General features: G+C 38.2%; 1 protein-coding gene and 1 long non-coding RNA gene across 10 annotated transcripts; one reads left to right on the top strand and one right to left on the bottom strand.

Annotated features, from left to right (window-relative positions):
• Positions 1–224: 224 nt before the first annotated feature.
• On the top strand, positions 225–2,517 carry LOC113315207. Of its 9 annotated transcripts, XR_003342849.1 has the most exons (6): positions 228–791; positions 948–1,321; positions 1,407–1,483; positions 1,711–1,796; positions 2,078–2,202; positions 2,298–2,517. It is a non-coding gene; the product is annotated as an uncharacterized LOC113315207 (long non-coding RNA). The 9 variants fall into 9 exon arrangements; XR_003342848.1 differs by having other exon boundaries at positions 225–791; positions 948–1,069; positions 1,173–1,321; positions 1,407–2,202; XR_003342844.1 differs by having other exon boundaries at positions 226–791; positions 1,711–2,202.
• Positions 2,518–6,736: 4,219 nt separating this feature from the next.
• On the bottom strand, positions 6,737–8,662 carry LOC113318758 (stress-related protein-like). The gene is made up of 3 exons (XM_026566998.1): positions 8,504–8,662; positions 8,170–8,412; positions 6,737–7,463 (listed from the first exon to the last, which is right to left on the bottom strand). Exons 1-3 carry the CDS (start codon positions 8,528–8,530, stop codon positions 6,957–6,959), a joined length of 777 nt encoding a protein of 258 aa, XP_026422783.1. The 5' UTR covers positions 8,531–8,662; the 3' UTR covers positions 6,737–6,956.
• Between the last annotated feature and the right edge of the window lie 6,721 nt (positions 8,663–15,383).

Genomic DNA, 15,383 nt, shown 5'->3' on the forward strand with positions numbered 1-15,383 from the left:
TGTATTATACTCTGTTTACACCCCGTATTTAACTGGCCGTTTGTAACACCGTTAGCCAAAAACGTGGGTAACAATACTTATGTGTGATTTTACACCTAACTAATTACTTACACTTGGTTTACACCAAATACTTAACTGGACGTTATTAACGTTCGTTAGGTATACAAAACATCCGTCACAAACTAGTCCTAACTGATACACTCGCTTAAGAAAAAACTGGGATGCTTTCATCACACCATGGTTCTTCACGTGAGAAATAAACCTAAGTGAAGATTTTAGAAATTTCTCTTTTTCATCTTCATCGACACCCTAAACTTAAACGCTCTTTTCATCGGCGGCACCCTCCCCCTGATCTTCTTCTCTCCCTTTTATCCTTTTTGATCCCTAAGTCTTCTTTGAGTGTGATTTTTAGGTATAATTGACCAACTACTTTGTTTTGTTTGTTGCAGAATTTAATGAAATTCAAGGGTTTGTAGTCGCTGTTGGGTGAATGAATTGAACAGGGAACTGAATTTCCTCCATGAAATAGGTTGAGGAAGAATTGGTTTCTCAAAATTAGGGTTCTGATTTTTCTTTTACAGAAGTAGGTAGATATGTACATATTACTGAATTAAGGTTTGTAGATAGAATATAATCATGTCCACTACAGGTACTGTATCTGTTCAGTTCCACCCAATTGCTAAAATTTGTGGTTCTGAAAATGATAATTCAGTGTGATACATCCATAATTGGAGTTTCCAAGGAGCAAATTTCTCAGATTCAATCTTTGCTCAACCGATAATACTCGCAAGGTATGTCAATAATTTGGCTTCTTTTTCTATGATTATGAATTCATTTGTAGCTTGGATTTAGTAATTTAAGTGAGAAATGCAACATATGTTGAAAATCTGGGTGTTGCTGGTAATTTTTTTTGAAAGGGTGGGTTGTGATGACATTTTTATCTGTAGGGATGTATTGGGAGAGTAAGTGATGTACCAGAAGATGAAGATTTTTTTTTTGGGAGAAAGCGTTAACGCCTTTACTTCATATGGTTGAGACTCCGGCGCATTTGAAGAATTTGTCTATCAAGGTTTTGGTTTATGAATTTTTAGAATTTTTAAGTCTGGAGCTATGTAGGTTAAAGTTCTTTTACTAACTAGAGATGATTACGATGTATGAGTTAAAACAATTAGCTGATGAGATCCGTTCAGAGTTATCTTTTATAACGTCGAAGATGCCTCGACACTTCAAAGCCAGTCTAGCAACAGTGGAGCTGACCGTTGTGTTACATCATGTTTTTGATTCTCCAACGAATAAGATATTGTGGGATGTGGGTCAATAGGTAGGAACTTACTTCATCATGCTCTTGGGCTGAATTTCAGCTGAAATATGTGCTGCGGTGATTGAATTTCTATGGTTGTTTACAGGATTTGAGTTGGGTTTGTATGGATAGCAACATGGCCTGAACTGGTCATGATATCATGACAATGCATCTATGTATAAGGTATGGTCCCTTTTAGCACGCTGGTCACTTAATGATATCACGAGCTCGCACTTTGAATGGCGGGAGTTCCAATACCTCGCGTATAGCCTTATAGCTAAGCAATAACATCTTTCGTACTTTAATTATTTCAAGATATGTAAATGTGATATGTTGTAATGAGAAGACAGCTCATATGCGCAATAACAAGTCATCCTTAACTAATTTGCTTATATCTCCATATTTAAAAGTACGAGACATGTCGAGACCAGCGTGAAAATCCTAAGTTGCTTAAATGTAGCTGATCGGTTTCTAGAAAAACTTCAATCACTGAATTGTAAGTTGGACACAATGACTTCTTGGTTAGACTCATTTTTTACTTTCATTTAGTCTTAATTGATTCATATTTTTTGGCGAAAAACAAAAAGGTTACTTTATTCTATTTAAATGACATATGCTTAAATGAGTTCTAGGGTAGATCTTAGGTATAATGTTATCATTGTTGGAGTACTTTGACTCTTAGAAGTTAGAACTTGGATTCAATTTTTTTTACTGGAAATCATATTTTTCCTTACAATCTCATTACCTCAACTTGACAACTTTGACGCATAAGTGCAGTTCATTTACACAACCTGAATGATATAGATTAATGAAGAATCAACTCTGCAGCAAGTGAAGCAGCTTACAACAAGCATATCCAGTGCTCTAAGAAAAAGATTGAGCTTGGATTTAAAATCAGAACGGTGAGTATTACGGGTCTAATTTGCGTATACAAATAATTGGTCTTACCTCTTAGAGTTACTTTTTTTTGTATTCCACTGATGAGAAATTATTACAGGGCCTAATGGTTCGTGCTACGTACTATGGAATCAGAAATGATAATTTGGGGAACAAGGATGGAGCTGATGCTGAAGATAATGATATTGGAATAGAAAGTGAAAAAGCGGGGGTCTAACAATACCACTCAATATTTCGCTTAGCAATCTGTATGGACTAACTCCGAAATACTTTGCTAGAGAATCAACTAGACAGTCAGACTCAATCTAGATTAAAGTATCTCAAGGAGTCAATATCTCTCTCTTGATTTGATTTTTACTCAAGCTAAAATCAGTAGCGAGTCTTTATCAAATACAAGGAATAACTTGGACGGTACCAAAGACCAATGTCCAAGGATCAATCAATATCAATCAACAACCAAAGGTTGGATTTCCAATTGATGATCACGAACGCACAATCTGTATTATTTCAATTATATAAAACATAATGCGGAAAAGAAATAACACAGACACCGGAAGTTTTGTTAACGAGGAAACCGCAAATGCAAAAAAAAACCTGGACCTAGTCCAGATTGAATACACACTGTATTAAGCTGCTACAGACACTAGCCTACTCCAAGCTAACTTCGGACTGGACTATAGTTGAACCCCAATCAGTCTCCCACCGATCCAAGGTACAGTTGTACTCCTACGCCTCTGATCCCAGCAGGATACTGCGCACTTGATTCCCTTAGCTGATCTCACCCACAACCAAGAATTGCTGCAACCCAAAATCGCAGACTTGATAATAAACAAATCTGTCTCACACAGAAAAGTCTATCAAAGGATAAATCTGTCTCCCAAAGATAAATCCTAGGTTTTGTTCCGTCTTAAGATATGAAATCAAGGTGAACATGAACCAATTGATAATCCGGTCTTATATTCCAGAAGAACAGCCTAGATTAATCAATCACCTCTCTACAATCCTTCCTGACTACACATGTGGTTTGTCGAGGAATCACAAACAGTGAGACGAAGATGTTTGTGACTTCTTTATCTTGCCTATCGGTGAACTCTCACGATCTCAAGCCAATCAAAGATTATACTCGTACGATAGAAGATGCAAGATCAGATCACACAACTACGATAAAGTAGTATCTGTCTGGCTTCACAATCCCAATGAAGTCTTTAAGTCGTTAACCTGGTTTTAGAAAAAAAAAACCAAAGGTTAAAGGAGAATCGACTCTAGCGAGCGCACTAGCATCACACAGACGTGTGGGGATTAGTTTTGCACAATGCTAGATGTCTCCTTTATATAGCCTTCAAATCAGGGTTTTGCCTTAGTTACAAAGCAATCCATATTCACCGTTAGATGAAAACCTGATTTAGATTCAAGCTAATATTTCTTAACCGTTAGATCGAAAACTTAGCTTGTCACACACACTTGGGTAGACGTTTACTGGGTTTGTGAAAACCATGCCCAAACGTGTACGTGTATGTTGGTTCAACATAGTAACCCAAAAGGTTAACCATATGAGCATTTCATATTAACCTTGTTCTTCTTCACCATAACTAGTTCAATTGACTCAAATGAACTAGTTAAAGAGTTGTTCAATTGCTATGAGATCTTATGTAACTACACAAGACACAATTGAAACAAAGATGATTCGATTCGGTGAATCGGCTCATGAATTTTATAGCCACGGTTTGCATAAAGCATTCCTTAGTAATTTAAGTTTCATGTTCAGAGCACATCTTTAGATCATAACCACTTAAGCTCACAAACAAGTTCGCGGAGTTAAGGCAACCGGCAGAGTTTTCCAAACTCAGCAGAAAGTCTCGGCAAAGAGACTTCCTCCAGTTCTCGGACTAGGTTCGCGGACTGAGTTCGCGGACTAAACACGCAAAAGAGTTTTTGGAAAATCCCAGCAGAAATTCTCGGCAAGAGAACTTCCATCAGTTCGCGGACTGGGTTCGCGAACTTGGCAAAGCCAATTCCTCCGGTTTCTCTCAATCAACAAAGTTCGAAAACTTCGGATTAAGGAATACATGGTTATGTAATCTAAACTCTCATTTCAATCATTGAGACATTCACAGAGGACGTTATATAGCCGTTATTCACATATCGTTTCGCGTCAGAGCAATTCTCAAAGTAATTGAAACTTTTCATGACTTTCGTCACTAGGTGAAGATAAACTTGATCAAAGCGAAACACTTTACCAATACATGATTTCGAGATATAGATAGGCGAGATATACTCGGCTCGAAATATCAAATGTGTATGATCCAGTCTATATAGCATACGACTTTTGTCTCATAAGAAGTAGGAGATAGAAGAGATAGACTTTTGAGTGATAGATAAGTTCTGTCTCCACATACCTTTTTGTTGATGAAGTTCCACGGTTCCTTGAATAGATATTCGTCGTTGTATGATGAATCGCCATGAAGTCCTTGAGTTCAACTACACTTTTCTATCCTAGTCCGAAACTTAGCTATGTAGGCTAGAAATCAAGACTCATAGTTTTGATCACTAACATTGACAAACATGCTTGAGATAGCAACGCATGCGAGGTCGACCGAGCTATACTCTAACAGAAAGCACCTCTGCAGTTTATAGGATCGGCGGTAGTGGCTACAATGAGGTAGAATCAACCGCAACTGAAGTTAATGTGAATGGTGTTAAGTAAAGAACTCCATTGTGGGGAAAATGAATGATAAAAATGGTGGTAATGATTCAACTCAAATTACAGATGATGTTACTGCTGCGGAAGTTGTTTTGGAAAGGCTAAGAGAGGTGTGGATTCCACTATAGCTAAGAATGTATTGATGGCTGACATCAACATTGTTGTAAGTTGTTTGTTTTGAAAACCGAAAAGAAACTCAATGTTTGGTAGATGCCTGCCCAGTCCTGAAACTCTTTTGGATCATATTTGATAAGTAATAACTATAATTGATGTATGAAATTTTACCTGTAAACTGGCTTGGGTGGAAACCATTTTGAGTTCACCGGGTGTTACTATTCTTTTCAGTTGTTTTTTAGATGTTATTGCAGTTGAGTGCTTCGAGTTCTTAAACCATATTTGTTTGTAGTTTGTGCTTCTTCGATGCATGGTATTAACAAGACTGGGTGAATAATTTTGGGTTCATTTGTTTGGTTCCAAAATGATTTGGCAGAACATAAAAGAGGTGGCTTATTGGATATTTTCTGTGGATGTATGAAAAGATTGGATCTCAAGGGAGAGTTTATAGAATCATTTTTTAGCCCTTCACAGTGAGTTCGATAAAAGCCTATTGCAACTATACCGGTGAGGCGAAGCCGAGCCACGCCAAATCAAAAATCTTAAGCGACGGGCGAGGTGAAACCGAGCCACACCAAATCAAAAATGCATACAGGAAGAGGAGAAGCCGAGCCACATTCAATCAAAAATCCTAGGCGGCGGGGCGAGGCGAAGCCGAGCCACACCAAAACAAAAATCCTAAGTGATGGGGCAGGCGGAGCCGAGCCACACCAAATTAAAAATGCACGACAAGGTGGGGCTAAACCGAGCCACACCAAATAAAAAATGTACGACGGGTGGGGCGAAGCCACATCACACCAAACCAAAAACATGGTTAAAAGAGAAAAAATGACGGTGGATGGTTTTCTGGTCAGCCCGTTGCGTAGCACGGGCACAAAATCTAGTGTTACTAGGAAACTGTATCGTTCTAATTTTCAAAACTTCCCCAAGCATCCAAGGCCCTCGTTACTTTTTCCTGTAAACTCTACTACCGATCCAAACAGTGTAGTAATAACTGGTTTACCTCAATCTCTCTCTCTTATTCTTGAACGTCATCAGTTAGCTGTGAGGTTGCTGTCACTAAAGAACGAGATCTAGCATTGTAACTCAAACGTTCGGCATTTCACGGACTTTTTGCAATCTATGACATAATATAATAAGATGCGCTCATTGTAAACCGTTCTTTCTTCACCAACAGCTCCATCGACAATGAATCCAGAAAGCGGTCCAAAAAGCCACCAACCAAAGAGGTTACACAAAAGGTTGACATCAGCATATTCCAATCGACATACCCACTCATGGTGGAGCCTAAACCTAAAGGTTATAATTTGCTAGAAAACATAAGTGTTGGAGCCAATTTTCCCTGGTAGAGCTGAGTTTTCCTATTTATACTTCCAACTTCTCTGACAAATTCATTAGAATACACTTAAAACGCCATATCTTGCAACTTGTTGCAGAATTTAGTATACCATTTTCAAAGCAACCGATTACAGATATGAAAATGACAAGATCTGATCTCTATTAATTTGTTATCTCCTTGGAAAGTGGAGACAACAACTCTACCCATACTTTGAACCACTATGTCATCACGTCTGTCACGGATTGCCAGCAGCAACCTTAACCTGACCTGCTCAATACTTGATTACCCTGCATACATCACATTTTTTTTGAATTGTTCAACGGAGACAGTTAGACAGGTGAGTAAATCACAAGAAAGAAAAACGGGACGAATTTTCATTTTCCAATCCTCCAGAAAATTGAATCCTAAATCTGGTTAAATTCAAAGAAAGACCATTACAAAGAAATTGTAGTTTTTGGAGATATTTTAAGCAGTGAAAGATATACATGGTCATCAAGCATTTTATCATTCAAAACCCTACATAAAACTTGAACTTAATAAAACCCCATAAACTATATCTACCCGTAACATTCCCACACATTAGACTACTATAAGCTTCTTCGTAACTACTTGGTAACTTCACTTTCGTTATCAGATGATGAAGCAGAAGAAACAGATGACCCACTCTGGTTAACTGCTTCACTTTCACCAAAAACCTTGGCAATCCTCTCAGTAGGAACAAGTGGGAGAAAAGATGAAACCACGAACCCTTTCTCAGCTGTGTAACACACGGTTTGATTGTATTTCTCTGACCAATAAGCAGCTGTAGGTACCATAACATGAGCCACTTGGGGAAACAATGGCAAGGTGTTCAGTTTACGCCAAGCCGTTACTGCGTACTGCTCAGCAACTGGTTCATACTTGGTGTACATTTCTTTGGCAGTAGGTTCACAACTTGTGTAAAGATTCTTCACTATAGCCTTTCCTGTATCAATCAAACCACTTTGTTGTACCTCCGTAGCTACAGCTCGTGCCAGTCCTGGTGCCTTTTGAGCAGCTGTATAAGCTTGGTTAGTCGCTTCTTTCACGAGATTGGGCACATGACGATCTAATTCCCCAACTGAATCATCTACCTGTAAATCACGTGAGAAACAAACATTAAACAATAATCAACGACTAAATTGGGTCATGAGAGGGAAGAATGTGAGTGGGGAGACACCAAGTAATACTAGTTAATTAACTACAGTACAGGCAATGTACTTGGGCATTGTAACTTCAAGAAACAATTAGTAGCATATTAAGTTGAACCTTAGCATCTAAAATATTTTAATCACTCTGATTCTGTAAAAGAGTACAAACATTGGTTTTTTATTACGGTTTCCATCTGAGTCCAGAGTTCTCCCATACATGTGACAATCTATCACAACAGATTTCCCAAGAAATAGGAAGGAATAAACAAAAGTAAGCAGTTCATGACAGGAACTGATTTCCTTCTGAATCTGATGTCATTTGCAGAGTTCTCCAATAAATGGGACATTCTAAGAATAAATCTACCCAAGGATTGAAAAGCAAAACCCTAAAGTAACCAGTGAATGATTCATAAAGGAGCAAATTCAATGAATAAAACATAACAGCATATCAACTAACAACATTAGACAGTAAAAATATTGCAAAATCAAGAAGCGCCGCAACTCAATGAATAAAACTACAAGTACATATTCTATTAATCAAGGAAATCCAATATAATTCGCCAAAATAAAAACTGAAAAACCCTGACAAATAAAATTTGGCAAGGAAATTCATCATTTCTAACAACTATCTTAGAGCCTGAAATTATACCTTGCGATCAACGAATTTGAGGAGTTCAAAAGGAACATCGTGAAATTTCTCATAGACAGGACCAATAACAGTCTTTACAGTACCTTCAACCGTCTGTACACCAGGTTTCAAAGGACCAGAGTTATCTTTAGCGTAATCATAGACGCTTGCAAAACACACAATCACATGAAGAACTGCAACTTGTACAAAATCAAGATACTTCAGCTTCTGGTGTTCATATTCCTGATTAGTATTATTAGTACTCTGAAATCAAGAAAATCAACAAAACCTCTATCAGTAATTATAGGAGAGATTATAAATAATCAGGAAAATCATAGATTGAGAGAGGAATTACCATGTTCAGGTGCTCTGTTTCAGCCATGAGAGGATCTTTACCGACTTTGGGGATAAAAATGGAAATTTTGTTTTCGGAGATTTTAGAGAGAGAAGGAAAGGAAAGATTGTGTTTTATATAGATCTGCGAAGGAATTGTAGTAACCGACTCCCTTTTATAGAGGATCCAAATTGTTCAAAGTAAGAAATAAAACTATGACGACATAACATCTGACGGTTCATCTAGGTGAGAGGATATTGATTACATCAGACTGTGAAGATGTGATCTTGACCGTGTAATGTGCCATTGATTGACTCGACCGATTGATTACATGTGACCCTTCTTTTTTGAAGGAACGGAAATCGAAGCAGACAGTGCCATTTAGGTTACCAAGGAGATATTCGATTGCTGGACAATTACGAATGAGGGCAGCCAAGTGGATGCAAGCAACGGCCATAATCCATCCTACTTTTTCACCGCATTAGAACTAGCCAGAAGACAATCATCATGTTTGTTTTCTGTGTACTCGGCGGTTAGAGTTAGTCCGGTACATGACTTGGCTCGAATTAGATGTTAGGGAGTTTCTAGTTTGAGTCAGATCCGACTCAATACATGATTCGGGTCTAACATTTGAGTCGAATCCGTTTGAATTAGGGAATATAATGTTCATGATTCAAGGGATTAAATCGCTAATTCATATATTTTTGAGTCAGTCGAGTCGGATATGACTTAAAAAACAAACACATTAAATTAGATCCAGATGAATCAAGTGATTCCAGTCAATATAGATGAGTCAGAACTACAAAAAATAAAAAATAATGTATTAGCAACTCAAGACATTACCAAGTACATATATCATAGTGGTAATCTTATGCATAAGAACTACATATAATTCAATGTTAAGTATTTGGCATGATAATTAAGAAAGCGCGATTGGGGATACTTAAACTAATTGGGGATAGAGGTAAAGGACAAAAACCGGATTCAGATATCAAGTCAGGGTCATCCCTTATCTAAGTATTTTACCTAATACCTAATCTACCCCTCAGTAATCAGGTTTAGTGTTAATTATAATTAGGAAAATCTTAAGTATTTGTTAAATGATTAGTGTGTATTATTATTTGTATTTGGGTGAGTGAGTTGAGATAGAAGGAGGGAAAAAATATTTGAGAGAGAACTTTTTTTGGTGAAAATGGAGGATGATTGTGAAGAGAGAATTGCTGATGAATCTTTAGCTCAATTACACCAAGGAGCATATCTTCAATCTTCTGTTAATGACAACAACTCACAATTGCAAGTTTTTGTGGAACCAACACCCTTGGATCATGATTTTTATGAGCATGAAGTGTTTCATGAAGAACCAACCCAAGAGAGTAAACTAGTTCAACATACAAGCACTCCAAATACTCAAGTAAAGGTGCCAATGTGTTGAAAATTTGGTTTTTTCTTTGAATCCACCATTGTTGCAGCTAAAATAGCTCGATGCCAGCATGGACGTAGAATGAATACAATGTCGGCAACAACATTGCAGGCATTGTATTCATACTACGTCCATGCCGGCCAACAATATCACCCATTTTGAAAGGCAAGCTGGCATTGTATTCAACCGAAATCACCATGTCGGTGCAAAAGTTATTTTTTACCTACCACGGAATATTCTACGGAATATGCTACCGGCATGGTTCAATTATAAGGTTACCATGCCGGTACCGCTTGAAAAACATGCAAGAAGCAGTGTCTTCCAAAGCTAAATACCGGCGTGGTTGATTAATTATCGATCATGCCGGCACTTTGTACCGACGTAGAACCGTAGGTAACGAGCATGCCGACACCTCGGTTTCCGGCGTTGATTTCAATAAATGTTTTTTTTTATGCCGGAAGCGTTTCAAATTTGATCTTCAGTTTCGATGATGTTCAACCACGCCGGAACCCTGGTCGAGCATGCCGGACCAATAATATCTTAATTTTTTTTCGAACTAATTTATTTTCTTTTCATTCGATCCTTAGGTTGTGACATATATTGATCCAACAAATGCAAGACTGCTAGGTCGGGATACGTCGGAATACTATAAAATGCCTCCGATATGTTACCAAAGAATACTTTTCACCTAGTATCTTGAACTTTACTAATGGATTGCTTGTAATGAACCTTATAATCTCCCATTGTTGTCCTTATGTAGGGAATAAAATCTAATGAAGAAGCAATTGCTTGGGCTAAAGAGACGGTTCTTAAGAACATGTGTGTGTTGGTGAGGAATACCCAAGGTTCAAAGATCTAACACATAGTTTGTAACCGTCACATAAGTGGGATAAAGGAGTTTGAAACCGCCACATAACTTAAAGGAGTTTGTAACCATCAGAATGCCGGCGTGGAAAGATGGGACAATTCAATACCGGCATTCTAACACTAAGTTTAAATTGGGTTCAGGAAACCGACATTGTATGTTGATCACACTTTAACGCCGTCACTAGTAAGGGTATTGTATTTGGTTATTATTCAATATCGGCATTCTGACGATCAGTTTAAATTGATTCCAGAATACCGGCATCATACGATGATCACAATTCGAACTGGCCTTCATATTAATCTTACGGAAATAAACTTAAAAACATTAACCACATAAACAATGTTACATTTAAAATGAAAGATCTTAAGCTAATTGCAACTAACATCATTTCTTGGAACGAGATTCAATAAACAAAGCAGCTTCGAAATGCCTAAAAGGCTCTTTTCTCCACTTGGTATATGCGTCCTGGGCTTGATACCTATTCCCTATGTATCTTGCGAGAAACTCGTTGTATTTGCAACATAATTTTATGAGCGTAATTGTTCGATTCGATACAAACTCATCCCCGTAATCCATTTTGAGTTCTTGCACTTACCGTCCACAAACTTCGGTATATAAGGACCATCCGAAACAATATCCCAAGAAAGGTTTAAAGGGCGGTGATCTTCCGGGAGATCCGATACAATGTAGAAATTTTTAATCCATTCGTTTTCTTCCTCAACATCCACTTCTATATTCGCTTGTTTTACACATTCGTATATCTCTTTAGTTTCTTCGCGATAAATTGCTTCTATTGCTGCCTCTTCTTCTTCTTCTCTTTTCCTTTTAAGTATCTCTTCTTCCATTGCGGCAATTTATTTGGTGGTTTCTTAGTATCTTTTAATTTAAAGTTTCATGTTTTTTAGTATGTTTTAATTTAAAGTTTCAAACATAATGTAATAGATTATGAACTAGATTATCTAGGAACGAAATAAAAAGAGCATTCGTAACAGATCTATAATCAATCCCGACATTGTAGTTTTAATCTCTGAAGGGTTTATAGAGTGTCTCCATAGAAACATATCTTATTTACCATGCCGAATTTCTGCAAAACTATCCAAGTTCAAAAAAATCATATTTCCGACATGGATTGTTAAAAATATTTTTATGCCGGCACAGTTCAAATTCTATACAGGAACTTGGACCATTTCATCTCCACTTTCCGGCATGGTTTTAGAAAAACATTCCAATGTCGGTATTAGTTGCGGCATGGAATTATAATCACAAATCTACGCCGGAAATGGGTAATGCATTGATATTACAAAGAAAACATTTTACTAGAAATCTAAACATGTTCAACATAAACCAAACAACTAAATTGTGCTTAAATGTTCTTAATCCAAGTATCATAAACCAAAACAACTAAAGACTTAATCCAAAAACAAGTCCGGAATTGTTCACAACGTAACAACCATCATCCAAATGAAGAAACACAACTAAAGAGTTCATCACTTGGTCTTTTGCTTCTTGTGGACGACCACCTTCCTCGTTTCCCCGAACAAAGCTTTTGCACTTGGGTCTTCCATTTTATCAATCTTTTCCTCGACTTCCTTCATTTCTTTAAGGGATAGCACCTCTCCTTTCTCGTGCTTGCAACCAAACATCTTCGTTAAATTTCCAAGCCGACGCCGCTAGTTTCATATATCCAACACATAATTAGTATATATATGCTAATATAAGATTATGTGTACATTAAACGACTAAGAAATTAACAATACTTACTAGCAATCCAACAATCTTATTAAGTTGGGCCATTGTAGGTGGTGCATCTGTAGGAGTTGGAGCGGAGGGTTTTACTGGGGTGGAACTTTGACGTTGTCCGGGCGCACGACAAATGGATGTGACCCTTCTAGGTAATAATACATGTACTCGGGGTGAGCTTCATCACCGTTTCCCGCAAGCTCCCAGTTACTAATATCTACCAAACGACGTGGTTCCTTATCCCTCCAATGTGTTGGTTCTGGAATTGGATCATACTCTACCCTCAACTTCAGCTTAGTTAAAAAGATCTGATAATGATCAACTTCGTACCTTTCAAGATAGGTTGTCTATGGATAAGGTAATTTCTTATATCCAAGTTGTTGCGTGACATGTCGGGGATCAGCCATAACGTATTCCTTTGGGTGGAATAAGGGTCCATTGTAAAATGCAACGTTATTATAACTCAAAATTTGGTGGTTCTATCGAGCCTCCTTGTAAGGGTCAAACACAACCTCTTTGGTAGTCATCACGTCCAGAGCCAATCTCATATCTGTCAGTCGACGATTGTTACCGGGCTTCAAAATATTGTTGAACTCATATCTCTTAGCTCTATGCTCCTCGGGTTCGGAAAGGTTTTTGATCTTCAATAAAGGGTAGTCCTTAAACAATGTTGGGAAGTATTCACAAGCCCACACATATATAAATGTGGAATGATACATATAAGAAGCAGTAAATTTTGTTTCCAAGTTCATAATAAGGGTACATGTGAACAATATACATAAGAACATAAGTTTAAGAACAAAATTACCTGGACTAGAGTGAAATTCCCGACAAATTGGTTTGTAACATCCTTGGAGGCCCTTCTCATCTCCGCCATCAAATGCACGGTGCCCCAAGAATAGTGATGGACCTCTTCCAACGAATCCAAGTATTGAAGGTGGTTTGCACTAACCCTATTTACACTAGCGTCAGGGAATACCTTAGTGCCAAAGATGAATAACATGTATGTAGCGGCTGTATAACGAATTTGTGCAGGGTCCCATCCATCCTTCAAACTTCTTTCCTTTGTGTTTTCAAAGGTCTTCTTAAGAAGCGTTAGCTTGATGGTCTTTGTCCTACTATTCTTAGATACATAGAAGCCTTCCACATAATTTTTGTAGTCCCACCCAAACAGTTTGTTAGTGAGATCATGCAACTTCGACCATTCTAGGTCCGGACACTTATCTCCTTCTACAACTGATTTGCCGGTAACACTCAAGCCTAGAATATTCTGAGCATCATCAGGGATCAAGGTCATCTCCCCAAACGGGAAGTGCATGGTATCAGTTTCACCATGATACCTTTCGACGAAGCAATTCACTGTCACAGAATCACACTTCACATAATTTTCAACCAAACAATATATATCAGAATCCCTTACTAATGTTTGGACCTCTTCACATTCCGTAGACAAATCCCAATGAGACGCGGCTTGGTTTCGGCAAACACGCACATCATTCTTATGATCCTACAATTAGGAGATAATACAATTAAGGGATTTTATATAAATACAAAACAATACATATGCACAAGATAAAAAATTCGTACATAGGTTTGATAGATAGTACGAGCCCACGTGTCCTTGTAGCCAAATAGCATTCTCAGATCGTCAGCTTTACCCCAAATTCTACCACGATCAACATCGGGTATCATGTCATCAGTATGAGGAAGGTGAGAACCTTTAACTTTTAATTTACCTTTGTCTTTGCCTTGTGTCGGTTGTTGACTTGGCCCAACAACTTCCTCTACAACTTCATCTTGGGTTGCTAATTGACTTGGATCAATCTCATTATCTTCCTCCTCACTTTCCTCTTCATCTTGCTAATCGTTCTCAACTATTCCAGTAGGTTCACGGATTACGAGTTTTCTACGGCCCCACCACTCTCCCATTTTTCCCCTCTTATAGATGCCCCCAAACGCTTGTCGCGACCAAGTTCTCTCCCTCGAGGAGGAAGAGAATCAGGAGTACCAAGAACGTTCTTCTTTCTTTTTTTAATACCAGCATCTTTAGCTTTTCCTTTCTTAGCTTCCTTGGCTTTAGCCCTATATCAAAAGAAACACGAAATAAATATAAGACAACTCACTTTCATATTTGATTTCGTCATAGATATACTGAATAACGACATAGAATCATCAGTACCGGCATTGGTGCACGAAATATCAACCATGTCGAGACCGAAAAATGACATAGTAATATCACAAACACACCATGCTGGGAACGAATTCCGGTATTGCCGAATAATTGTCGACAATGCCGGTAGTCTTAGGTAATTCCTAGGCAGTTCCTGGATATCAAAAGATCACTACCGGCACATACGTAAAAAAACAAACTCATGCCGTAACCAAGTCCCGGCATGGTATTCAACCTAACATCAATATCAGTACTTGTTAGAGCATAGCTCGGTCAACCTCGCATGCGTTGCTATATCAAGCATGTTTGTCAATGTTAGTGATGAAAACTATAAGTCTTGATTTCTAGCCTACATAGCTAAGTCTCGGACTAGGATAGAAAAGTGTAGTTGAGCTCAAGGACTTCACGGCGATTCATCATACAACGACGAAGATCTATACAAGGAACCATGGATAAGGATGCACAAGACCCGGTCCAATTTACATGTACCGGTCAGGAACCGAAAAACCCGAACGTGTACCGTACCGGACCGGACCGGGAGTTGCCGGTACATGTACCGGTTCTGAAAGTAGAGACCCGGAGTAGGCCGGTACAGGTACTGGTTCTGGGGTGAGTCCCGGCCTGTCCCGACCCATATGTCCCGGTTAATCATAACCTTAGATTTTTTTAGGAATCTTACATCCTGACCGTCCCTATCCCTCCT

The sequence above is a fragment of the Papaver somniferum genome, chromosome 10, assembly GCF_003573695.1.
Source record: "Papaver somniferum cultivar HN1 chromosome 10, ASM357369v1, whole genome shotgun sequence".
Lineage (NCBI taxonomy): Eukaryota > Viridiplantae > Streptophyta > Magnoliopsida > Ranunculales > Papaveraceae > Papaver > Papaver somniferum.